The following is a 26,892-nucleotide window of genomic DNA, read 5'->3' on the forward strand; positions in this document are numbered from 1 at the left end:
GCTAGAGTGGAGGCTGCCAGTAGAGGATTCGTTTCATCTCAGAGCACAGGGTGGCAATGCAAGACATCACTAGTGATCCCAGCTACACAGTCACCGCACAGGCACAATGAGCTACAGGACCATAAGCTTAAGAGCAGGACAATATGTTTGATTTTGCACCTGGTTCAGTTTCTTCATCTTTTGTGGCTAGAAGAAAATGCAAAAACAATACTTTTTGTAACCTAAAATGATACAGGTCACAGTCATTTAGTTGGTAAGAGCAAGGTTTTACTATTCAGTCAGAATTTCAATGAGAGCTTTTCATGTCTTTGTCCTTGACTGATAATGAATATATCTATGTAAACTTTCTATGCTCTTCTTGTATGACACATGATTGATGGCAGACGCAAAGCAACAGATGGGCACATTTCTCAAAGTCAGATTTGAACTTCAAAGTAGACAAGCTGAACTCAAGTGCGTCCTGAATGGGAACTTCTCAATGGCACATCGCCGTCTGGTTGGGAGCAGGAGGAATGTGAGACACGCCACTGTTTTAAAAACACAGACCAGGAGAGATTAAACTGGCCTGTACAGCCGTAAGGTCACAGGAGGGTGAATGACAAAGGACCTGTCTCCTCCTATTCCCAGTACACTCACAGAGCCCCTCTCAATCTGGCTTCATTCCCATTTCACAAGGAAAGATTTCAGCTCCCAGGAACAAAGCTAGCTGCCTACTAAAGCCTGACTGACTCAATGCACAACGTGTTGGCCAGGCCAGGCCAGGCTTCCTTCACTTGACATGTATTGATCCAGCCAGCGTTTTTTTCCTCCCACTGCTCCATTGTGTCTGGCTTTATTAGCACTGCCATTAACGACTTTGCCACCGATAATGACGCATGCTACTGCATAGTTCCTTTGTCCAAGTCTCCAAAAAACAAACAGAATTGTGTCAGCTAGATAACCTTATTCTAGATGCCGTTTTTCTACAGAATGTTGTTGAAATTAACACGTTCAATGGTCCCAGTATAAAGCTTTCAAAATGAGACAAATAGACAGCAGTTTCCTGTCTTTGAAATAAAAGCTGGGTTTGTGTCTCTCTCTATCTGTCTGTCTGTTTCAGTTCATGCCACACAGAGCTCGAGCCCTGAGCGCTGACTGCATGACTCCCCGCGGCACCATCCTGCACCAGACCCTTGACTTTGACGAGTTCATCCCACCCATCCCTCCACCACCCTACTACCCCCCGGAGTACACCTGCACCCCGGTGATGGACGGACAGAGGTATCGCAACACAACATCACAACACAACAGAACAAACACAACATACCACAACACAACACCTTGACCCCGGTGATGGGCAAACTGAGGCACTACAGCAAAACAACACAACACAACACCTGCACTTGGGTGATAGATGTACAGATGTACTGGCTGCAGCACAACACTCTGACCTCCTAACAACCTCCTAACAACCTGGCTGACCAACATAGCAACATGCCTGTTTGAATGACTGGCTGTAGCAATTCCTTTGGCACCTGTCACACTGGGTTTGATATAGTCTTGCGTTGCCATGCCTCCAAAATCATGTTGTTGGCATGCCTGGATAATTTTGTATTGCAAAAATGGTTTGAACGGTTCCGCAAGATTTTGATTGGCTGTTACATTTCAAGAACCCTCCCCCACACACCTGTAGGAGGGGTTATGTGTGCCACTGTTTTCAGTCCGGGTAGGATACATTTTGTAGAGAGTTGTTGCGTTTGCTAGTTTCAAGTGCACGTTTTCAAATGATCAAGTGTGGCTGACAGTCTGCGATTTATATTTGTTAAAATTGAAAGTGGATTACGCTGGTTAAGTCAAATGTCACAACACGTTCTAAACTGCTCTGTCGACAAACACACTTTTTACCTTGTCTCCATTCGTCTATATTGCTGCTGGCTACGCTTTGCTACCACCGAAAAATCTTGAAGATTATTATAAAAAATAAGGGCTCAAAAAACAGAGGCAGTGGGAGAACCTATTCAAGTAAGTAAATATATTTTGAAATGTTAAACTATGTATTACACTTCTAGTAGGCTAACTCAACTGAGCTGCTAGCTAGCAAGCTAACTTTACACACTGTTTAGCTAAGTGAATTAAATGTCATTATCTAGATAACTTTCTATTAGCTAACTACAGTATCTTGATATAATCATTGTAATTTAAAACAATCTCCAAATGCATTTGTTGATAACAGGTTAGGAAGAGACTGCAATTGCAGCTCTAGCTGTCAGTAAAGGGAGAGTGTAGGCTACTGGACAGGGCAGGTAACTTTGTGGGAGGACATTATGAAAATATTCTCCAGTCCCAAGAAAGAAAAACTGGGGACAGAGAGATAATAACAACATAATGTTCAGTGCTGACTAATTTCAGTATAATGAAGCCTGTTTCATTGTGATGATTTCTGTCCTCAGATATGGAAAGTTGTGAAAGCCTGTGTTTGCAGATGAAGAGAGAGGTCCCAATGAATGTCCCAAGAGACTAATGGTGCATTTCCATAAAGGATTTACCCCAGTGTTTTACCTAAAAGGCTCAGACTTTTTGTTTCCATCTACGTGGGAAGGCACCCGTGTCTGGGCCATGACTCCGGTGGACCTGCTCTCACTTGGGGCCAAAGCCAGGCCACTGGTACTTTTCAGCCCACATATACATAACAATGGCTAACTTTAACATCTTCTCACACAGTAACTGTGTATACCAGCGGTATTTTTGTATATAACTTTTGCTAACATAGGTAGGCCTACCTATATGCCCTGGTTATATGTGTAGGCCTACATATGTTACATATGTTAGCACATGTTGTATACAAAAACAGTTGAACATCACACACAATGTGTAAACCTATTACAATTGGAGAAGGCTGGAGGTCTGCTAGGTGTGCAGGGTTCTGTTTCAGCCCAGAAATAACACACCTGATTCAACTTATCAAACCTAATGAGTTGATAATCAAGTGTGCTATTGCTGGGCTGGAATAGAAGTCTGCTCACCCAGTAGATCAGGGATCAATGGAGCAAGGTTAGTCACCGCTGGCATGGAGTTTTGTTCACCTGAAATGATGCTTTAGTAATAATAGCCTACTTGTTATTACCACTCAATTTTCTATTGTTGTTTTGACTAAGATGTCTAATCTTTACATAAGAGTTAGCTTATTTGTACATTTTGTAGTGATGAAGTGTTTAACTTGTTTTAATTGTTAAAATATTATTCAAAATGAACTAGTGTCAATGTTGATTAATCACAATCCTGTAATAAAGAAGAGAAGGGGTTCTGTCTCTGTCTGTGTTTCTGTGTTGTGTTCTCAAATTAACATTTCCTTTTTGTCTACTTGTAAGATCTCCAATCTGTTTTATTTAACTGTCACTCTCTCAGTATATCAGCTATCTGAATCCATTTTGCAGTTTATCATATGGCATGCATCACTGGCCTTATGGGGATCTGTCACCTGAAGCAGAGAATAGCAAAACTCTCACATGGTTTACATGTTGAGCTATATGTTCTCAATTTAAAACGATACTAGTAGACAATATATACAGTTGAAGTCAGAAGTTTACATACACCTTAGCCAAATACATTTCAACTCAGTTTTTCACAATTCCTGACATTTAATCCTTGTAAAAAGTCCCTGTCTTAGGTCAGTTAGGATCACCACTTTATTTTAAGAATTTGAAATGTCAGAATAATAGTAGAGTGATTTATTTCAGCTTTTATTTCTTTCATCACATTCCCAGTGGGTCAGAAGTTTACATACACTCAATTAGTATTTGGTAGCATTGCCTTTAAATTGTTTAACTTGGGTCGAACATTTCGGGTAGCCTTCCACAAGCTTCCCACAATAAGTTGAGTGAATTTTGGCTGGCCCATTCCTCCTGACAGAGCTGGTGTAACTGAGTCAGGTTTGTAGGCCTCCTTGCTCGCACAAGCTTTTTCAGTTCTGACCACACATTTTCTATAGGATTGAGGTCAGGGCTTTGTGATGTCCACTCCAATACCTTGACTTTGTTGTACTTAAGCCATTTTGTGTCAATTTAAAACTTGCTTTAGCCAGTTCACAAAATTATTAATTTAAAAACATTTAGCCAATTTATTCATGACTAAATTTAGCTAACATTAGATAGTTAATCCAGATATTATTACCTTTGCCTCGATTCAGCTGTCTCGACCAGATCATGGTATTTGTAGTTCTTTATGATAGCCACATTAGCAGCTAATTAGCATTTCATTTTTGGGGAGTAAATGCAGGCGAATATATTGATAAAAGTCAACTGTCAGGGGCCTCCCGAGTGGCGCAGCGGTCTAAGGCACTGCATCGCAGTGCTAGAGGCGTCACTACAGACCCTGGTTTGATCCCAGGATGTGTCGCAACTGGCCGCAACTTGGAGACACATGAGGCGGCACACAATTGGCCCAGCATCGTCTGGAGATGGTTTGGTCAGCCCGGATGTCCTTTACCCATCGCACTCTAGCGACTCCTGTGGCGGGCTGGGCGCATGCACGCTGACTTCAGTCACCAGTTGCACAGTGTTTCCTCCGATACATTGGTGCGACTTGCTTCCGGGTTAAGTGGGCAGTGTGTCAAGATGCAGTGCGACTTGGGTCGTGTTTCGGAGGACGCATGGCTCTCTACCTCCACCTCTCCCGAGTCCGTACGGGAGTTGCAGCGATGGGAAAGACTGTAACTACCAATTGGATAATGCGAAATTGGGGAGAAAAAGGGGTAAAAAAATATTATAAATAAAAAAGTCACCTTGTCCTAGAGAGATTTACACAGTTATCAAAATGTCACGCCTGGGTAAGCCTACACGAAACACAGCCCTTATTTGAACTGTTTCTAAAATCCCCTATGGGAAAAAATGAATTGTGGAAAAACAATTAAAGCAGGACAATTAACGAAGAGGCAACTCAAATGAACTTTGATCGCTTTTATTAGAATTTTTACATTGCTAAAAGTTACACTTATTTTTCATGCCACAAGAGGTACCGGATCTGTCCAAATAGGTTCCGGAAAGAGGAACGGAGAGGTGCCAGATCCTGTTCCGGCTCAAATTAAGCACTGACCTTAACGCTAACTCCTAACCTTAACCCCTAGCCTAGCTAACGTTAGCCACCTAACTAGAATTCATAACATATGATACATTTTGCAAATTTGTAACATATTGTACATTTTGCAAATTTTATACATATAATATGAATTGTAATTCATAACATATCATACGAAATGGGTGATGGAAATCCACAAATGAATACCATACTAAACGTAACACAACATACTAAATGATGAATCACGGATTTACGTACAAAATAATACAAAATGCTTTGAGACCAGGTTGAGTGCTGACAAAATTGTAAAAATCCAACCCTTGTAATTTAGGTGCAGTATGAAAGTAAGGCGATGACAATTAGGTTACAGGATATGAGCATTAGAGGTAACATATTTTGAGGTTCATTTTATTTTATTCATTTTAGCAATGTTGCTTGCAATAAGGTAGCCGTTGTTCCCATAGTAGACAGACCAGGCGTATTCAACTCTTACCCTACGAGGTCCGGAGTGCTGGTTTTCTCTTCTACCTGATAACTAATTGCATCCACCTGGTGTCCTAGGTCTAAATTAGTCCCTGATTAAAGGGGAACAATGAAAGCAGTAAAAGCAGTGGAATTGGCTTTGAGGTCCAGAGTTGAGATGGAGGGAGATAGACAGTACTATGGTTGCTTTATGTATCACTGACCCTGAATAAGTTAGATATTGGGCTAACACAGCTAACCCTTTAGGTCAATAATATGCTTTTTTTATTAACATTTTGTTGCCTTTATAATCCTGAGAGAAATTGAACTAGCTAGTAGGTAACTGTAGCTAGTTATACCTAGGTAGCTTACAAGGTTAACTGACTTTTGTCAAAGTGAACCTCATTGTGACTAGCTACTTCTTGTCCCGGGGCTCATGCAAGCCTGCACACCCAAATATCACTCCAGAAACTTCAAAATAAGAAATATTGAAATGGCCAACATTGTAGACCATTTCTCCTCTCTTGCTGCAGCTTTATCTCGTCTCGAAACAACAGAGAAATGCTGTAAAAAGCAGGGTGCTGCAAACGTTCTAAAATGTTTTGTCACCACCCAGTGCTTGTTTTATAGATTTTTTTTGTCTTCACGCACTGAGGGGGTTTGATTAATCTCACCCGGGCGCCCGTGTAGGCGTGTTTTGCACCGTGATTTACACCTGGTTCCCACCCCTCTTTAGCTCATTTTTGCCATGGAACTTCCCCAGGCTTCCCGTTTTAGGGAAGATGATGAGGCTAGGTTTGATACAACTCCTAGCTTGATTATTTGGTTTTATCCTCGTATTTTATTTATTTTATTTTAGTGATTGATGGCAGAGTTTAAACTAAACACATATGTTTTATTAAATATATATATTGTAAGTGGCTAGAGCAAGTTTGATCCTAGACATGTATTTTAATTTTTTATTTATTTAAACTTTATTTAACTAGGCAAGTCAGTTAAGAACAAATTCTTATTTACAATAACGGCCTACCAAAAGGGAAAAGGCCTCCTGCAGGGACGGGTGCGGGGATTTTAAAATGTAAAATAAATACAATATAAATATAGGACAAAACACACATCACGACAAGAGAGACAACACAACACTACATAAAGAGAGACCTAAGACAACAACATAGCAAGGCAGCAGCACATGACAACACAGCATGGTAGCAACACAACATAACAACATGGTAGCAACACAACATGGTAGTAGCACAAAACATGGTACAAACATTATTGGGTACAGACAACAGCACAAAGGAAAAGAAGGTAAAGACAACAATACATCACACAAAGCAGCCACAGTGTCCATGATTGAGTCTTTGAATAAAACTGTCCCGTTTGAGTATTTGTTGCAAATCTGATGGCTGAATAGTAAAGAACATCTAGTCGCTCGAGAGCACCCTGACTTGCCGATCTATAAATTATGTCTCCAAAATCTAGCATGGGTAGGATGATCATCTGAATCAGGGTTAGTTTGGCAGCTGGGGTGAAAGAGGAGCGAATACGATAGAGGAAACCAAGTCTAGATTTTACTTTAGCCTGCAGCTTTGATATGTGCTGAGAGAAGGACAGTGTACCGTCTAGCCATACTCCCAAGTACTTGTATGAGGTGACTACCTCAAGCTCTAAACCATCAGAGGTAGTAATCACACCTGTGGGGATAGTGGCATTCTTCATACCAAACCACATGACCTTTGTTTTGGAGGTGTTCAGAACATGGTTAAGGGTAGAGAAAGCTTGCTGGACACTAAGAAAGCTTTGTTGAGCCTTTAACACAAATTCTGTGGAGCCCTTGAGCCAAGCCACTCACAATGCTCAGTACAGACTCAGAATGTTGTAGTGCTTTGTTAAGGACCACTGGTAAAGTAACATCCATGGCCTTGTATAAATGTGCCATTGATCTCCTTCCACTTGGTATAGGAGAGTCAGTTCCATTTCCACATCTTTGAAGGCATGCTGATCCAGCTGCTTGGCTAGATGCCATGTGTCCTTGTCAGTTAGGCTGTAAATAGAAACATGCAGAGGAAGCCTTTATAGAGTCCCCTAGCTGAGGGCAGAAACATGTCATGACATCATCATGCGCTGGATGATTAATTCAGACACTCAAGTTGTATTTTATACTCTGCCACTTCACAGGAGAATGGGTTTTAATTAAAAAGATGGCTCTTGCATGGGTGAGAAATGTTTAATTAACACCACATGAAAAACAATGTGCCTCTCAACCAATTGAATGTGTTTGTTTACTCTAAAATGAAGTGTTGCTGGATTGAGGAAGAAGAGGGTATTATTATTATTTCTCCTCACACCTTTCCTCCCTAATGTTTCTCACATTCAGAAGTCTACACCTGGACTTTCCACACTCCCCGTTCAGCACCATCTATGGAGTGCCCATCAACAGCCCTGGGACACTCTACCCCTCTGAGTTGCCCCCGTCATATGAGTCTGTGGTGGGGCTGGGGATGGGGATGGGGATGGGGCAGACCCCTGCCAGTCAGGTGAGTATCACTACCATCCTGCCCCCATAAAAGACCAGCCTCTTTCTAACATTACACGTTCTCTATTCACAGTTAGAGTAGTTTAGAACCCCTCTCACTGTTTAAATGCACATTGTAAGAACACAACTACAAAGGAGGATGCTAAGAAAGGCATTTTGACTTCAGAAGAAGTTGTTGTATGAGATCACAAAGAGAGAAGGAGAAGTACACAGAGAGAAGCTAGCTAGTTAGAGACTCAGTTGAAGTTTCTATTTGGGTTGAGGATTAGTGAGGTGAGAGGATTTTATGCTCCTCTCTCTCTGTGTAAATAACTGCCACAGGCTCTAATAAAAGAGAGATAATAAAGACGTGTAACATTTCCTTATGCAGATGACCCAATTCACTGCTGACCTCATAAGACAGCAGCACACACATACAGTGCATTCAGAAAGTATTCAGACCCCTTGACTTTTTCCATATTTTGTTACGTTTCAGCCTTATTCTAAATTGGATGAAATAGTTTCCCCCCCTCATAAATCTACACACAATACCCCATAATAACAAAGAAAAAACAGGTTTTTAGATTTTTTTGCAAATGTATTAAAAATAAAAAACTGTAATATCACATTCATTTATATAAGTATTCAGACCCTTTACTCAGTACTTTGTTGAAGAACCTTTGGCAGCGATTACAGCCTCGAGTCTTCTTGGGTATGACGCTACAAGCTTGGCACACCTGTATTTGGGGAGTTTTTCCCATTCTTCTCTGCAGATCCTCTCAAGCTTTTTCCGGGTTGGATGGGGAGAGTCGCTGCACAGCTATTTTCAGGTATTTGCAGGGATCTGGCTGGGACCTTCAAGTACATTCAGAGACTTGTCCCGAAGCCACTCCTGCATTGTCTTGGCTGTGTGCTTAGGGTCGTTGTCCTGTTGGAAGGTGAACCTTCGCCCCAGTCTGAGATCCTGAGCGCTCTGGAGCAGGTTTTCATCAAGGATGTCTCTGTACTTTGCTCCGTTCATCTTTCCCTTCATCCTGACTAGTCTCCCAGTCCCTGCCTCTGAAAAACATCCCCACAGTATGATGCTGCCACCACCATGCTTCACCGTTGGGATGGTGCCAGTTTTCCTCCAGATGTCACGCTTGACATTCAGGCAAAAGTGTTCAATCGTGGTTTCATCAGACCAGAGAATCTCATTTTTCATGGTCTGAGAGTCTTTAGGTGCCTGTCATGTGCCTTTTACTGAGGAGTAGCTTCCGTTTGGCCACTCTACCATGAAGGCCTTATTGGTGGAGTGCTGCAGAGATGGGTAGAGATGGTTGTCCTCTAGAAGGTTCCCCATCTCAACAGAGGAACTCTGGAGAGCTGTCAGAGTGACCATCGGGTTCTTGGTCGCCTCCCTGACCAAGGCCTTTCTCCCCTGATTGCTCAGTTTGGCCGGGCGGCCAGCTCTAAGAGTCTTGGTGGTTCCAAACTTCTTCCATTTAAGAATGATGGAGGCCACTGTGTTCTTGGGGACCTTCAATGCTGAAGATTTTTGTTGGTACCCTACCCCAGATTGGTGCCTCGACACAATCCTGTCTCGGAGCTCTACAGACATCTCCTTCGACCTCAGGGCTTGTTTTATTCTCTGACATGCACTGTCCACTGTTGGACCTTATATAGACCGGTGTGTGCCTTTCCAAATCATGTCCAATCAATTGAATTTACCACAGGTGGACTCCAATCAAGTTGTTGAAACATCTCAAGGATGATCAATGGAAACAGGATGCACCTGAGCTCAATTTCTAGTCTCATAGCAAAAGGTCTGAATACTTATGTAAATAAGGTATATGTTTTTTTTTTATACAGTTGAAGTCGAACGTTTACATACACTTAGGTTGGAGTCATTAAAACTCGTTTTTCAACCACTCCACACATTTCTTGTTAATAACAAACTATAGTTTTGGCAAGTCGGTTAGGACATCTACTTTGTGCATGACACAAGTCATTTTTCCAACAATTGTTTACAGACAGATTATTTCACTTATAATTCACTGTATCACAATTCCAGTGGGTCAGAAGTTTACATACACTAAGTTGACTGTGCCTTTAAACAGCTTGGAAAATTCCAGAAAATTATGTCATGGCTTCTGATAGGCTAATTGACATCATTTGAGTCACTTGGAGGTGTACCTCTGGATGTATTTCAAGGCCTACCTTCAAACTCAGTGCCTCTTTTCTTGACATCATGGGAAAATCAAAAGAAATCAGCCAAGACATCAGAAAAACAATTCTAGACCTCCACAAGTCTGGTTCATCCTTGGGAGCAATTTCCAAATGCATGAACGTACCACGTTCATCTGTGAAGAAAAAGGTACAAAGTATCTAGATCCACAGTAAAACGAGTCCTATATCGACATAACCTGAAAGGCCGCTCAGCAAGGAAGAAGCCACTGCTCCAAAACCGCCATAAAAAAAACAGACTACGGGTTGCAACTGCACATGGGGACAAAGATCATACTTTTTGGAGAAATGTTCTCTGGTCTGATGAAACAAAAATATAACTGTTTGGCCATAATGACCATCGTTGTGTTTGGAGGAAAAAGGGGGAGGCTTGCAAGCCGAAGAACACCATCCCAACTGTGAAGCACGGGGGTGGCAGCATCATGTTGTGAGGGTGCTTTGCTGCAGGAGGGACTGGTGCACTTCACAAAATAGATGGCTTCATGAGGAGGGTAAATTACGTGGATATATTGAAACAACATTTCAAGACATCAGTCAGGAAGTTAAAGCTTGGTCGCAAATGGGTTTTCCAAATGGACAATGACCCCAAGCATACTTCCAAAGTTGTGGCAAAATGGCTTAAGGACAATAAAGTCAAGATATTGGAGTGGCAATCACAAAGCCCTGACCTCAATTCTATAGAAAATCTGTGGGCAGAACTGAAAAAGCGTGTGCGAGCAAGGAGGCCTACAAACCTGACTCAGTTTCACCAGCTCTGTCAGGAGGAATGGGGCAAAATTCACACAACTTATTGTGGGAAGCTTGTGGAAGGCTACCTGAAACGTTTTAACCAAGTTAAACAATTTAAAGGCAATACTACCAAATACTAATTGAGTGTATGTAAACTTCTGACCCACTGGGAATGTGATGAAATAAATAAAAGCTGAAATAAATCACTCTCTCTACTATTATTCTGACATTTCACATTCTTAAAATAAAGTGGTGATCCTAACTGACCTAAGACAGGGAATTTTTACTAGGATTAAATGTCAGGAATTGCGAAAAACTGAGTTTAAATGTATTTAGCTAAGGTGTATGTAAACTTCCGACTTCAACTGTATATTTGCAAAAGTTTCAGAAAACCTGCTTTTGTTTTGTCATGGGTTATTGCGTGGGGTACTGTGTGTAGATTGATGAGGAAAACAATTTATTTAATCCATTTTAGAATAAGGCTGTAACCTAACAAAATGTGGGAAAAGTCAAGGGGTCTGAATACTTTCCGAATGTACTATAGGTGTGATGGAAAAAGTCTAATTTAGATGAGATACAGAAGACACATCTTGTCTGGTAGAACATCAGAGCGGGTATAGATTTCAGTTTAATGAGTTTAATGTAACATCCTGTTTTTCCTCTGAACTCAATCATGGAGGTACTATTGTTGTCCACCTGGAGAAAATGTGAGATGTCACTTCTTCAAGGAATATAGTTGGTTTCCTATTGAATGCAGCTGGGACATTCCACCAATTGGGTACCTTTTGAGAAGTGGAACTTGGTAAAGAAAATAACATTTGATTTAATCTAATTTTAATATTGTCATTAAGAGCACATGTTCAACTTCCTAAAAAACATGTTTTCCTATCTCTTGAGGTTAAATTTAAAAAAAAATCTATAGTAATTGCCTATAAGTGCCAAATATAGTAACAGGGTTGACTGTAACAGGGTTGACGATTTCATCTTAAATCAGCCATACGTCCCCTTGTGACAGGGGGGATGGAAGCTTGTTGTGTGCAACAGGGAGTGCAATTGAATGCAAGCTTAACAAAAAATGCCATTAAATCATTGGCGCAGTTATCTGTTCAGGGCTGAGTGGTGCTTTGTGGCTCTCCTAAGACAGACAAGGTCTCTTGTCTCTTACATGACAGTGAAGGGAAACCACAGGAGACAAAGACATAGGAATCCAATCTATAACAAAGCTGGGTCGTTCCACAAAAAGAGTGCCTTTTGTGTCCCTTTGATATTTTAAGAGACATTGTGCACCAACATTTTAGAGCAAAAATATATTATTTGCTCTAAAATGTAATACCAAAAGGCTTCCCCTCATCTTTTAGAGCTCTCTGCACAGATCTCCTGAAAATGATCTTCTAACAAAGATTCTGTGAATGAGGTCAAATCAATATAGAGTTTTCTCACCTGAAGTACATGCCTTTGAAGTGTTGATGCAGGGAAAGCACCTGAGGGGACTGGCTGCTGTTAGATGTATGCCTCATAGGGGAGCAGCTGCAATAGAAGGATCTAGATTACCCCTGAATAGACACTCTAGACGCTCACCTCTAGCAGGTTGACAAGAATAGAGGTATGGACCCGAAATGATCAGTTTGTACAGGTGACTGCAGGTTATGAACGGTAAGACTGAGGTATTGTATTGGAACATACTTTATATTAAAATGTACTACAGACACTACACGGCATTTCATGCTTCTAAGACCCTGATTATCCTTTTTCATATTCACTGCTATGATTTCGAAATACCCTTCATGATGGGATGAGAAAGCAAGCACACATAACACATAACATAATAAGCATTCAATTATTTAAGAAAACCACATTACAGTGACAGTTCACCACCTCTAAAATTTCAATGGAATTCCTGATGTAGAGTGGGTGATGTGTGCTTAGAGAGCTCTCTCCTGGCCAGAGTGTGGTACTGAGCACATGGTTGCCAGATGTGTCGGGATGAAGCAGCAGCCTCTGACAGATGTTCTCCAAAAGGATTCTCTGCCTCTCCCACCTGTTCCTCATCTTTAACAAGGGTTTCACTAATGGCAGAATTATTTGGTTCCCTCACTCACTATCCCTTTGGAAATGTGTGTCTCCTTTGTTAACTGTAAGAACTAATCATGTGTGTGTGTGTGTGTGTGTGTCTGTCTGTTCATGTGCTACTCTCTGCAGGTCACTACCAGCATTGATCAGTCCAGCCTCTGTGAGAGAAACGCCACAGCTGGTCTCAGTACTCAGGGTAAGGAAGGCTTAATTACTATCACTACAGCCACCCCTCACACTACTTTGACTGTGTGTGTGAACAGGCTGTGGTATCTCACCCATAGGGTTGAGACATGTTTGATATCTATGCCTGTACTGTAATTTGTTGCAGCTGATGCTTGTGCTCTCCTGTGTCTTGTCCCAGCCTCGGTGGACAGTGCCTCTCTAATGGTATCAGAGGAGGTGGCAGAAATTCCAGACCACAGTTGCTCCTCAGAGGATCTCTGTTCCCTGGAGGTGCAGGGCTCTGACTCCTCTCCCTATAGCACGCTTCACACCGCCCCCACTGATGGCAGCTGTATCAGTCTAGAGCTCAGTGCCCGCTTCTCCCACCGCCACCGCGGCCTGGCCCGGCTCGACTACACTGGCTACAGCGAGTCCTCCCACACCCAGGACTCCATACCCCGCTCTCCAGACTGGGCCATAGAGAACGTCAACATACTGGAGCACGAGGAGCCCAAGGGAGGAGCAAAGCTACACGCAAACCTCAGAGAACGAGCCAGTAGGAAGCAGCTGATTCTTCCTGTCCCTCCTACTCCTCCCTCCCTGCCCTCTGCCTCCCCCTCTGCAGCCGCAGCCACAGCCTCCGTAGAGGTAGCCTCAGCAGCCCAGAGCCTCCCTGCCTGCCCCTCCCCGTCCCCCCCTGCCCGGCCCCGTGGCTCCCGGCTGTGCTTCAGTGTGTGGTCCCCATCCTCCTCTTCCTCCTGCCCGGCCTCGCAGCCCCCTTCTACCTCAGCGCCCGCAGAGCGACCCCGCATGCTCCGGTCGGGCAGGAGGTATCGCAAGCTGGCTCGCATCGTACGCTCCACCAGCGACCCCATCTCCTGTACCTCCATATCTGGAGGTACGTGAGTTGTTCCTGTGTCGGCACGGCATTGTTCCCCATGTGTTGTTTAGGAAAGATTCGGTCATTACTGTTGAGATGAACCGGGTTAATCAGACCACATAGGCAGCTAGCATCACTTCATTTGGTGAAATGCAAATAAAATACTTTAGCATAAGTACTTGTTCACCATAAGGCTAACATCTCCCTCTGCAGGTGACAGCTGTGGCTACCCCTCTGCAAGCAACCCTCCTCCTGAAGATTCTCCTCAGACTTCACCAGAGCAAGGTAACGTCCACCCCACCAGAGCCTTTTACCACCTCTCTACTATGTACGCCTTTCACATCTCCCCACCTAACCTGGCAGTCTACACATACCTCTGGCGAAAACATCCATTTAGACCAGCGACTCGTAGGTGAAAATAGCGTTCGCCTACAGAATGTGCAAATGTGTTGAATATGTTGAGTACCGCCTGATTGGATGTTGTTGTATGTTTGTGTCTTTGGTGTGTTCAGAGTCTACAGAGGTGGCAGCTCCTCTCCACGCCACTGCCAAAGTCAGCACCCGCAGTGGTAGGAAGCAGAAGGAGGGGAGGAAAGTGGACATCCGCCTCAAACCGCGAGCCCTGCACACGGTCTCCAACGAGCGCCCACACTCTCTGGCTGACCTCAAGACGTATAAAGACACCAAAATCCTGGTGGCCAAATTCCTGGAGCACACCAGCTGCAGTCTACCTCCAGAGGTCCAGCAGGTGGTCAACAGCATCAAGTATGTCATCAAGTCTGACGAGAGACACATGGAGGAAGCTATATTCAGTGCCAATGTCATAGATCAGGTACGTCTATCGATGAGCATGAGTATGAATGAATATGAAAAATAAGCTGGTCTGATAACTTAATGAAACCATTGTTGGATCATTCTGGGCTAAACTGTTGGTCAGTGATATTGATGGATGTGTTTGTTTGTGTCTGTTAATTTGCACAGGTGATGACACAGTCACAACGCATCATCGGCAGCCCAAGGAAGCGTGCCCATGAAGACCTGCACCTCCAAAGCTGTGGGGCCTTGAGTTCCCCTTCCTCATCCCTGCGCCGTCCACCTACAGCACCAGGGCCTCCCAACCCCCCTGCTCCCCTGGACTCCTCTCCCTCACCCTCTGAACGCACTCAAAGCCTTTTGTGTAGAGAGACCATCCTTTGACCGCCCTCCCTCCCCACCAAGGACTCAACCCCTATCTCTATCTCATAGTGCCCTGTGAGACTGTGCCAAGACATTAGCAGAAACAAACTCAGTAAGTCATGTCTGGACTGGATTGGCTTCTGTTCTCTCTCATATCAAAAACACCAGAATGTTCTTTTCTCCCTCAGGGGATTTTTTTAACAGTCTCAACCTTGTAAAACACACTTGTAAGCCAACTAAATGGAGATGTCATGATGAAAAACTAGTGCTCTACTTTATCAAAACAACTTTGTATTAAAACTGTGAACTGGACAGACTTGGGATGGTACTAGCTCCTGCAGACTTTGTGGATTCTAACTCTGATTGGCTGAATACTGTGTGCCACTGCAGGACAGAGAACTTTACAAAAGTGGATTATTTAACTTACCTCAATGTGTTACAATTCTTATCAGTGTTACAATAAAATATGACTTTCTATGTTGTAGTCGACCTCCTTCTTTCAACAATGGTATATCAGTTGAACATTACATACATTTGTAGGAGGCACGAGAGGCGCAGAAGTCCATACTTAAAGAAGATGCATGGCGCAACTGAATAGTTTAAAAGAATAATAAAATACTGTATCAATGTACAAAACACACAAATTGTGTAATATTTTTTAAAACCTTGGTCATTGTAACTTACGAAATATCAAGATCTTGCGGTTTTACAAACTATTCTGAATCAGATATGTTGCCATCCAATTGGCAAAAGATTTTCAGGTGAATATTCTAAAATCTGCATAGAAACAATATGCACATTTTCCCAACAGCGGTGTTTCCATCAAACTGACTTATTAGTGGATAAAATGCTGTGCGTGATGACGTAGTGTACATAAAATGACTTTTGCACTTAAGTTTTCATGTTCTGAATAAATCAATTGAAGTTTAAAGGGATAGTTTATCCAAATTACAAAATGACATATTGGTTTTCTTACCCTGTAAGCAGTCTATGGACAAGGTATGACAGCAATCCACACTTTGGTTTAGTTTCCCTGGCACTGTTTCCATATGCTAACCTTTTAAGATTTTTGGCACAAATCCCATTCAAGTCATGGGACATATATTATACTTTTTCTGGCGTCATTTTCAAATCATGTGAAAGTATCTAAAATTGATTGTGAACCTCAAGAAAGTCACTTAAAGATGTTTTCAACATTTTCTCTCATTGATCCAGACAGGTGAGTGTCATCGTGACATGCAGCACTTTAGGGTGGACCCATGTGTGAAATTAGATGAAATTTTTTCCGGTACGGGACTGTGTGTGCACACCCCAAAAAATGATGGGCCTAATCAAAGAAGTACATATAGAATCCCTATTAATTCAATAGGATCTCTGTGGGCCTAGTCCTAAAGATTTATAATTTAACTTTTAAAATGTACAATATTACCTTTTATTGTGGCATAACCACAACCAGTCAATGTTTTCATCTGATTCTCAAACATTCACTTCAAAGGGCTCCTTTACTAGGCACCCGCGCACATTCATCCACTCGCAACATATTTCCCGCCTCCAAACAGAGGTAAATGGAAAGAGACATCTGTTACACAAAACACCAAAAAGTGTAATGACATATGACATTTGGTGATTGTCATTAGGCTAGAATGTATGCATCCACTGCTGTCCCACGTCTCGGGTTTCCGGCACTACTCATCTCAGTTTTCTTGACATTTTGTTTGAATTATTGTGATAGACTCATGTTTTACCAATACCCCCACTATTTATTTTGCTGGAACTCTGTACCACCTTACTTTCACCCCTGGAGGCACCTACCTGTCTCAATCAACGAGAGAATATTTCTAATAGACAAGATGGCGATGTACACATACTTCATGGAGCAAAACATTTATTTTAATAACGGAGCATTTCCAAAATTCTAACGAACCACCTGCAACTTGACGCGGACATTTTAGAAGATAAATGTTTTGCCGAACAACAGTTAAGGTTGGTCGGAAATTCGCTGCTACGCCAAACAGTACCTATCTTCTAACGGCTAATGGAGCATCAATATGTATTAGAAAATTTGCATGAAGCTCATCACCGTGCACATAACCACCATTAGTTATGAAGTTCTGAAATAAGTTCTGAAGTTCATCATAACCTATTCCATCTGCTTATAAACTCCGCATGCTTTTACATGTTGTGGTGGTAGTAGGCTACAACATCATCGTTTACATGTTTTTTCAATCAACATTTACGCATAAAAGCTTTCCATCGCAATTGTTGCATAATCTATTTTACCTACCCCAAAATATCCGACCTTCTACTTTAAATGTGTATTGTCACAGCCTCCCTATTATTTTATTTCTCTTATCTAGCCCTGTGTTTCCGCCTACTGTTCTGGAGTGTGAATTCATTACACTTTGTGAGACAAAAAGGGATGTGGAAAAGGGGGGGAAAAAACTGCCCGACCAACTAACTCTAGAACCTTTAAAACCTCACCCCTATCTGATCCTACACCAGGTCTGCAGCCTGGGAGGACGGGACACTATCGTTCAACACACCTTGTAACTCTTCTGCAGTAAAATCACATACACCCAAGTACTTTTCTGCAGTACAGTTGATAACGATGGGTATGAACCCTAAGAAACACACTTACTGAAGCACATGTTATTCTTATCAATCTCTATAGGCCTTATCCTACTCACAGGGATCCTCTTAGAATCCCTTGCCCTGGACCCCATCTTCCTCTACTACTCTCTTAACTGCCTTATCATATGACACCTTCTGTACTACTCTGATCCTGGCAACCTCAACCTACCTTTCTCTCACCAGACACTTCTGATCTCCAGCACCATGGGTACCCCTAGAGTTAACACACAACTTTTCCCACCAATACTACATATTCCGTTGTCACATTTCCTCCTGTAAACTTATCACATCTAGGAATCTTCCTCCTACACACTGCTGCAACATGACCATACACTTGGCACCTGAAACACGGCAGCGGGTTCGGCACAAAACCTCATACTGGATAACTGATATATCCAAGCATTACTTTGTCAAGTTAAGACAACATAAAAACTCAAAAGAACAAACCGCAGTAATCACTCCCTTCAATGGTGCCCTGTTCTTGAGAGCAACACAAACCACATGTCTTGTCGAATCTTAATGTCCAGCCGTAGCTGTCGCTTTAATTAAGCTACCCTGGGTCGTTGTTCATTCTGCTAGGGCGGGGGGGCGACGGGGGACCCGGCCGAGGCATCCCCGGTTGTTGCTTCAGCAGCGGCACCTGGATGTCACCTAAAAATATATATATATAAACTCCATGATGCTTCCAATTGTGGAGTCAGCATTCTGTAAGGACAGACTCTGGGAGACAAGAAGCAAGTGCAGGGAGTGAATATTTAATGAATAAACAGACAGGAAACAAACCATGAACAGCATCTTGACAAGGGACCCATAACAACATTAATGCTGACTCGGGAAAGAAACTGAGGAAGTGACAGATATAGGGGAGGTAATTAATAACTTGATGGAGTCCAGGTGAGTCCGATGAAGCGCTGATGCGCATAACGATGGTGACAGGTGTGCGTAATGATGAGCAGTCTAGCAGCCTCGAGCCAGAAGGGGGGAGCAGGAGCGGGAGTGGACATAACCGCACTGTAGGCTATCTGCAAGCTGTTGGCTAGAGCCCACGTACCAAGACCAGACTAGGCTATTTAACACAAAAGCTTTTGTGACAAAACTATTGGTAGAGTTCAAAATGTGATGAAAACACATTGAACTTTAGATTTTATTTGGTAAATAGATTTTAGGCGAACGTCATCAGGACTGATTTTTTATCTGCATCGTGTCCATTTGGTGGAAACAATTGGTGGGGAAATGCACTTTTTTTATGAGGATTCTAGAATATTCACATGAAAATCTGTCGCCAATTGGATGGAAATTTAGCTAGTGTAATTTTACCAATAAATATGCTGTTTCCATAAGGCCTGTCATTACTTATTTTATGTGTTCCATACGCATAAAATGGTTGGATGGAAACAGAGACAAGAGGCGAAGCGATCTTTACAAAATAAGCCCAATGCGTCTCTATGGGCTTATTTTGGACTTATCTTGTCCCATTGTTAGGTTGAAGATATGGGCATCTCGTCATTGTATACAGATAATGGATGGAAACCTGGTTATTGTAGCCTACATCAACGTGACAGGGTTGTTTCACTTCAACATGACGTTATTTAACCAAACCACTAACCAGAGGGGTATACTACAAAGCTTAATCAATGAGTTAGCCAGATAACATGCCCAAATATTCTGAAATAACTTGAATCTTGAAATGGGCATGGTGTAATTGACTCAACAGCCAAAAACACATATCAAAGTTTAACTTTCATAATGAAACAGAAAATCAGTAGGTGTAGTTATTTCTGGTTGTTTATCAAAGTTAGCTGGCTAACTCATTGATCCTACTTTGTAGTATACCCCTCGGGTATGACATTGGTTGTTGTGTTCCAAACAGCATTGGCGCATTCTGTACCATTTCCATACATCAAGAGCACTCAATATAAATATAACAATTGTAGGAGTATAAACTAAATCTCCATGAGGGTTAAGAAAAAAGCTGAACACCATTTAAAGCTATCAAGTTGCTTATTTTCTGTCGATTGCCACTCTGACACCTTCAGTGTAGTGTCTGTTCTGATTCTTGATTGGTTCTCATTCTTTGAGGTTGTAGATACAATGACAAATTACATACACATACACACGGGGACGGCGCTAGCCTTTAGGGGGCCCTAAGCGAGACTTGTTTGGGGGGGCCCCCACCTCTCGGCAAAACATTTTAGTGCCTCCCCCTCTTGACGGTGGAGAGAAATAAAGTTAATTTACTGCAAATTCTACACATTTTGCCATAAGGCGTAGAGAAAACGTTGCCGTTTTAAAGGTGATTGACCTGTGTTTTATATGTTTCCACACTATACTGTGAAATTGTGAACATGATAATGCTTTTAGTGTAAGAGCTGTTTGAAAAGACCGCCAAAAATGTCAGTCTAATTTGGTGTGATGGAGTTTTGGCCTTCCATGGTGAAATCACCATGGGCTAAATTGGTTATTATAAACTGGGTGGTTCGAGCCCTTAATGCTGATTGGCTGACAGCCGTGGTATATCAGACCGTATACCACGGGTATGACAAAACATTTATTTTTACTGCTCTAATTAAGTTGGTAACCAGTTTATAATAGCAATTTTTTACTTTTTAATTTATTTCACTTTTCTTTAACCAGGTAGGCTAGTTGAGAACAAGTTCCCATTTACAACTGCAACCTGGCCAAGATAAAGCAAAGCAGTGCGACACAAACAACAACACAGAGTTGAGTTACACATGGAATAAACAAGCGTACAGTCAATAACACAATAGAAAAAAAAGAAAGTCTATATACAGTGTGTGCAAATGGCGTGAGGAGGTAAGGCAATAAATAGGCCATAGTAGCAAGTAATTACAATTTAGCTAATTAACACTGGAGTGATAGATGTGAAGATGATGATGTGCGAGTAGAAATGCTGGTGTGCAAAAGAGCAGAAAAGTAAATAAAAACAATATGGGGATGAGGTAGGTAGATTGGATGGGCTATTTACAGATGGGCTATGTACAGCTGCAGCGGTCGGTTAGCTGCTCGGATAGCTGATGTTTAAAGTTAGTGAGGGAAATATAAGGCTTCAGCGATTTTTGCAATTTGTTCCAGTCATTGACAGCAGGGAACTGAAAGGAAAGGCGGCCAAAGGAGGTGTTGGCTTTGGGGATGACCAGTGAGATATACCTGCTGGAGCGCATGCTACGGGTGGGCGTTGTTGTCGTGACCAGTGAGCTGAGATAAGGTGGAGCTTTAACTAGCAAAGACTTATAGATGACCTGGAGCCAGTGGGTCTGGCGACGAATATGTAGCGAGGGCCAGCCGATTAGAGCATACAGGTTGCAGTGGTGGGTAGTATATGGGGCTTTGGTGACAAAACAGATGGCACTTTGATAGACTGCATCCAGTTTGCTGAGTAGAGTGTTGGAGGCTATTTTGTAAATGACATCGCCGAAGTCGAGGATCGGTAGGATAGTCAGTTTTACTAGGGTATGTTTGGCGGCATGAGTGAAGGAGGCTTTGTTGCGAAATAGAAAGCCGATTCTAGATTTAATTTTGGATTGGAGATGTTTAATATGAGTCTGGAAGGAGAGTTTACAGTCTAGCCAGACACCTAGGTATTTGTAGTTGTCCACATATTTTGAACCATCCAGAGTAGTGTTGCTAGTCGGGCGGGCGGGTGCGGGCAGCGAATGGTTGAAAAGCATGCATTTAGTTTTACTAACGTTTAAGAGCAGTTGGAGGCCACGGAAGGAGTGTTGTATGGCATTGAAGCTTGTTTGGAGGTTTGTTAACACAGTGTCCAAAGAAGGGCCAGATGTATACAGAATGGTGTCGTCTACGTAGAGGTGGATCAGGGAGTCACAAGAAGCAAGAGCGACATCGTTGATTTATACAAGTCAGCCCGAGAATTGAACCCTGGAGCACCCCCATAGAGACTGCCAGAGGTCCGGACAACAGGCCCTCCGATTTGACACACTGAACTCTATCTGAGAAGTAGTTGGTGAACCAGGCGAGGCAGTCATTTGAGAAACCAAGGCTGTTGAGTCTGCTGATAAGAATACGGTGATTGACAGAGTCGAAAGCCTTGGCCAGGTCGATGAAGACGGCTGCACAGTACAATCTTTTATCGATGGCGGCTTTGATATCGTTTAGTACCTTGAGCGTGGCTGAGGTGCACCCGTGACCAGCTCGGAAACCGGATTGCACAGCGGAGAAGGTACGGTGGGATTTGAAATGGTCAGTGATCTGTTTATTAACTTGGCTTTTGAAGACTTTAGAAAGGCAGGGCAGGATGGATATAGGTCTATAACAGTTTGGGTCTAGAGTGTCACACCCTTTGAAGAGGGGGATGACTGCGACAGCTTTCCAATCTTTAGGGATCTCGGACGATACGAAAGACAGGTTGAACAAACTGGTAATAGGGGTTGCAACAACGGCGGCGGATAATTTTAGAAAGAGAGGGTCCAGATGGTCTAGCCCAGCTGATTTGTACGGGTCCAGGTTTTGCAGCTCTTTCAGAACATCTGCTATCTGGATTTGGGTGAAAGAGAAGCTGGGGAGGCTTGGGCAAGTAGCTGCGGGGGGTGCAGAGCTGTTGGCCGGGGTTGGGGTAGCCAGGAGGAAAGCATGGCCAGCCGTAGAGAAGAAATGCTTATTGAAATTCTCGATTAGTATGGATTTATCGCTGGTGACAGTGTTACCTAGCCTCAGTGCAGTGGACAGCTGGGAGGAGGTGCTCTTGTTCTACATGGACTAACTTTTTGGAGTTAGAGCTACAGGATGCAAATTTCTGTTTGAAAAAGCTAGCCTTTGCTTTCCTGACTGACTGCGTGTATTGGTTCCTGACTTCCCTGAACAGTTCCATATCGCAGGGACTATTCGATGCTATTGCAGTCCGCCACAGGATGTTTTTGTGCTGGTCGAGGGCAGTCCAGTGTGGAGTGAACCAAGGGCTATATCTGTTCTTAGTTCTACATTTTTTGAAAGGGGCATGCTTATTTAAGATGGTGAGGAAATAACTTTTAAAGAACAACCAGGCATCCTCGACTGACGGGATGAGGTCAATATCCTTCCAGGACACCCGGGCCAGGTCGATTAGAAAGGCCTGCTCGCAGAAGTGTTTTATGGAGCATTTGACAATGATGAAGGGTGGTCGTTTAACCGCGGACCCATAGCAGATGCAGGCAATGAGGCAGTGATCGCTGAGATCCTGATTAAAAACAGCAGAGGTGTATTTGGAGGGCAAGTTGGTTAGGATAATATCTATGAGGGTGCCCATGTTTACGGATTTAGGGTTGTACCTGGTGGGTTCCTTGATAATTTGTGTGAGATTGAGGGCATCTAGCTTAGATTGTAGGACTGCTGGTGGGTTAAGCATATCCCAGTTTAGGTCACCTAACAGAACGAACTCTGAAGATAGATGAGGGGCAATCAATTCACATATGGTGTCCAGGGCTCAGCTGGGAGCTGAGGGGGGTCTATAACAGGCGGCAACAGTGAGAGACTTATTTCTGGAGAGATACATTTTTAAAATTAGAAGCTCGAACTGTTTGGGCATAGACCTGGAAAGTATGACAGAACTTTGCAAGCTATCTCTGCAGTAGATTGCAACTCCTCCCCCTTTGGCAGTTCTATCTTGACGGAAAATGTTGTAGATGGGGATGGAAATCTCAGAATTTTTGGTGGCCTTCGTAAACCAGGATTCAGACACGGCAAGGACATCAGGGTTGGCGGAGTGTGCTAAAGCAGTGAGTAAAACAAACTTAGGGAGGAGGCTTCTGATGTTAACATGCATGAAACCAAGGCTTTTGCGGTTACTGAAGTCAACAAATGAGAGCGGCTGGGGACACGCAGGGTCTGGGTTAACCTCCACATCACCCGAGGAACAGAGGAGGAGTAGGATGAGGGTACGGCTAAAGGCTATCAAAACTGGTCGTCTCGTGCGTTGGGGACAGAGAATAAAAGGAGCAGATTTTTGGGCGTGGTAGAAAAGATTCACGGCATAATGTACAGACAGGGGTATGGTGGGGTGCGGGTACAGTGGAGGTAACCGCATGTGTGGGAGGTGGGACAAAGGAGGTATCTGAGGCATCCAGGCACTCCGCGTTGTGTCGTGAAAAGAACATCCCTTCGCCTTGGTATATTGGCCATAAACCACACCCCCCCGTGCCTTATTTCTTAAATATCAATAAGAAAGATAGTTCCAAACCTCTCTGCCAATAACAGTTATTATGTTTATGTTTATTATTATGTTTTTCCGTCCCTACTCAGACCACTCCCAGACAGTCTTATCAAAATTCTTCCTTGAGAAATTTCTCTTTGCTAAGAAGCTATTTTTGTTATTTTTTGATCATTTTAATTCCAAACCTTTCTGCCAATAACAGTTCATTATGTTTTTCCCTCCCCACCCAGACCACTCCCAGACAGTCTTATCAAAATACTTCCTTGAGAAATGTATCTTTGCTAAGAAGCTATTTTTGTTTGTTTTAAATTAAAATGATAAACTATCACAGTAAGGTACTTAATTGTTGCCCAGAAATAATTTGATAGAGATAAAAACGCTGCATTGCACATTTACAGCAAGTTGTGTGCCATTCTACACATTTTGCCATGGGGCAGAGAAAAACATGACAGTTTTACAGTTAATTTCCTGCAATTCTACCCATTTTGTAATTACTTACGCCATGTTTATATGATATCTGAGTGACAGTGACGAACAAAATCAAATCAAATTTTATTGGTCACATACACATGGTTAGCAGATGTTAATGCGAGTGTAGTGAAATGCTTGTGCTTCTAGTTCCGACCGTGCGGTAATATCTAACAAGTAATCTAACAATTGCACAACAACTACCATATACACACAACTCTAAAGGAATTAATAAGAATATGTACATATAAATATATGGATGAGCGATGGCCGAACGGCATAGGCAAGATGCAGTAGATGGTATAGAGTACAGTATATACAGTTGAAGTCGGACGTTTACATACACCTTAGCCAAATACATTTAAACTCAGTTTTTCACAATTCCTGACATTTTAATCCCAGTAAAAATTCCCTGTCTTAGGTCAGTTAGGATCACCACTTTATTTTAAGAATGTGAAATGTCAGAATCATAGTAGAGAGAATGATTTATTTCAGCTTTTATTACTTTCATCACATTCCCAGTGGGTCAGAAGTTTACATACGCTCAATTAGTATTTGGTAGCATTGCCTTTAAAAATTGTTTAACTTGTATCAAACATTTCGGGTAGCCTTCCACAAGCTTCCCACAATAAGTTGGGTGAATTTTGGGCCATTTCTCCTGACATAGCTGGTGTAACTGAGTCAGGTTTGTAGGCCTCCTTGCTCGCGCTCGCTTTTTCAGTTCTGCCCACAACTTTTCTACAAGATTGAGGTCAGGGCTTTGTGATGGTCACTCCAATACCTTTACTTTGTTGTCCTTAAGCCATTTTGCCACAACTTTGGAAGTATGCTTGGGGTCATTGTCCATTTGGAAGACCCATTTGCGACCAAGCTTTAACTTCCTGACTTTCTTGAGATGTTACTTCAATATATCCACAGAATTTTTCTACCTCATGATGCCATCTATTTTGTGAAGTGCACCAGTCCCTCCTGCAGCAAAGCACCCCCTCAACATGATGCTGCCACCCCCTTGCTTCACGGTTGGGATGGTGTTCTTCGGCTTGCAAGCCTCCCCCTTTTTCCTCCAAACATAATGATTGTCATTATGGCCAAACAGTTCTATTTTTGTTTCATCAGACCAGAGGACATTTCTCCAAAAAGTACGATATTTGTCCACATGTGCAGTTGCAAACCATAGTCTGGCTTTTTTATGGCGGTTTTGGAGCAGTGGCTTCTCCCTTGCTGAGCGGCCTTTCAGGTTATGTCGATATAGGACTCGTTTTACTGTGGATATAGGTACTTTTGTACCTGTTTCCTCCAGCATCTTCACAAGGTCCTTTGCTGTTGTTCTGGGATTGATTTGCACTTTTCGCACCAAAGTACATTCATCTCTAGGAGACAGAACTCATCTCCTTCCTGAGCGGTATGACGGCTGCGTGGTCCCATGGTGTTTATACTTTATATTGCGTAGTATTGTTTGTACAGATGAACGTGGTACCTTCAGGTGTTTGTAAATTGCTCCCAAGGATGAACCAGACTTGTGGAGGTCTACAATTCTTTTTTCTGAGGTCTTGGCTGATTTATTTTGATTTTCCAATGATGTCAAGTAAAGAGGCACTGAGTTTGAAGGTAGGCCTTGAAATACATCCACAGGTACACCTCCAATTGACTGAAATGATGTCAATTAGCCTATCAGAAGCTTCTAAAGCCAGTACATAATTTTCAAGCTGTTTAAAGGCACAGTCAACTTAGTGTATGCAAACTTCTGACCCACTGGAATTGTGATACAGTAAGTTATAAGTGAAATAATCTTTCTGTAAACAATTGTTGGAAAAATGACTTGTGTCATGCACAAAGTAGATGTCCTAACCGACTTGCCAAAACTATAGTTTGTTAACAAGAAATGTGTGGAGTGGTTGAAAAATGAGTTTTAATGACTCCAACCTAAGTGTATGTAAACTTCTGACTTCATCTGTACATATGAGATGAGTAATGTAGGGTATGTAAACATTATATAAAGTGGCATTGTTTAAAGTGACTAGTGATACATTTATTACATCCAAGTTTTAATTATTAAAGTGGCTAGAGATTGAGTCAGTATGTTGGCAGCAGTCGCTCAATGTTAGTGATGGCTGTTTAATAGTCTGATGGCTTTGAGATAGAAGCTTTCAGTCTCTCGGTCCCAGCTTTGATGCACCTATACTGACCTAGCCTTCTGGATGATAGCAGGTTGAACAGGCAGTGGCTCGGGTGGTTGTTGTCCTTGATGATCTTTTTGGCCTTCCTGTGACATCGGGTGGTGTAGGTGTCCTGGAGGGCAGGTAGTTTGCTCCCGGTGATGCGTTGTGCAGACCTCACTACCCTCTGGAGAGC

General features: G+C 42.6%; 1 protein-coding gene and 1 long non-coding RNA gene across 3 annotated transcripts in view; both read left to right on the forward strand.

Moving 5' to 3' along the window:
* LOC139575970 (protein ENTREP2-like) overlaps positions 1-15,752 on the forward strand; it is a 164,121-nt gene extending 148,369 nt beyond the window's left edge. For both annotated transcript variants that reach the window (XM_071401498.1, XM_071401497.1), the window contains 7 exons: positions 1,100-1,260; positions 7,892-8,051; positions 13,184-13,250; positions 13,419-14,117; positions 14,313-14,384; positions 14,612-14,931; positions 15,081-15,752. In XM_071401498.1, the coding sequence (XP_071257599.1) occupies positions 1,100-1,260; positions 7,892-8,051; positions 13,184-13,250; positions 13,419-14,117; positions 14,313-14,384; positions 14,612-14,931; positions 15,081-15,296 (1,695 nt within the window). In that variant the 3' untranslated portion in view covers positions 15,297-15,752. The remainder of the gene's footprint in view (positions 1-1,099; positions 1,261-7,891; positions 8,052-13,183; positions 13,251-13,418; positions 14,118-14,312; positions 14,385-14,611; positions 14,932-15,080) is intronic.
* LOC139575971 (uncharacterized) lies at positions 1,267-3,280 on the forward strand. The gene is made up of 2 exons (XR_011675039.1): positions 1,267-2,001; positions 2,430-3,280. It is a non-coding gene; the product is annotated as an uncharacterized lncRNA (long non-coding RNA).
* Positions 15,753-26,892: the final 11,140 nt, after the last annotated feature.

Source organism: Salvelinus alpinus, chromosome 5 (genome assembly GCF_045679555.1).
Source record: "Salvelinus alpinus chromosome 5, SLU_Salpinus.1, whole genome shotgun sequence".
In the NCBI taxonomy this organism is placed as follows: Eukaryota; Metazoa; Chordata; class Actinopteri; order Salmoniformes; family Salmonidae; genus Salvelinus; species Salvelinus alpinus.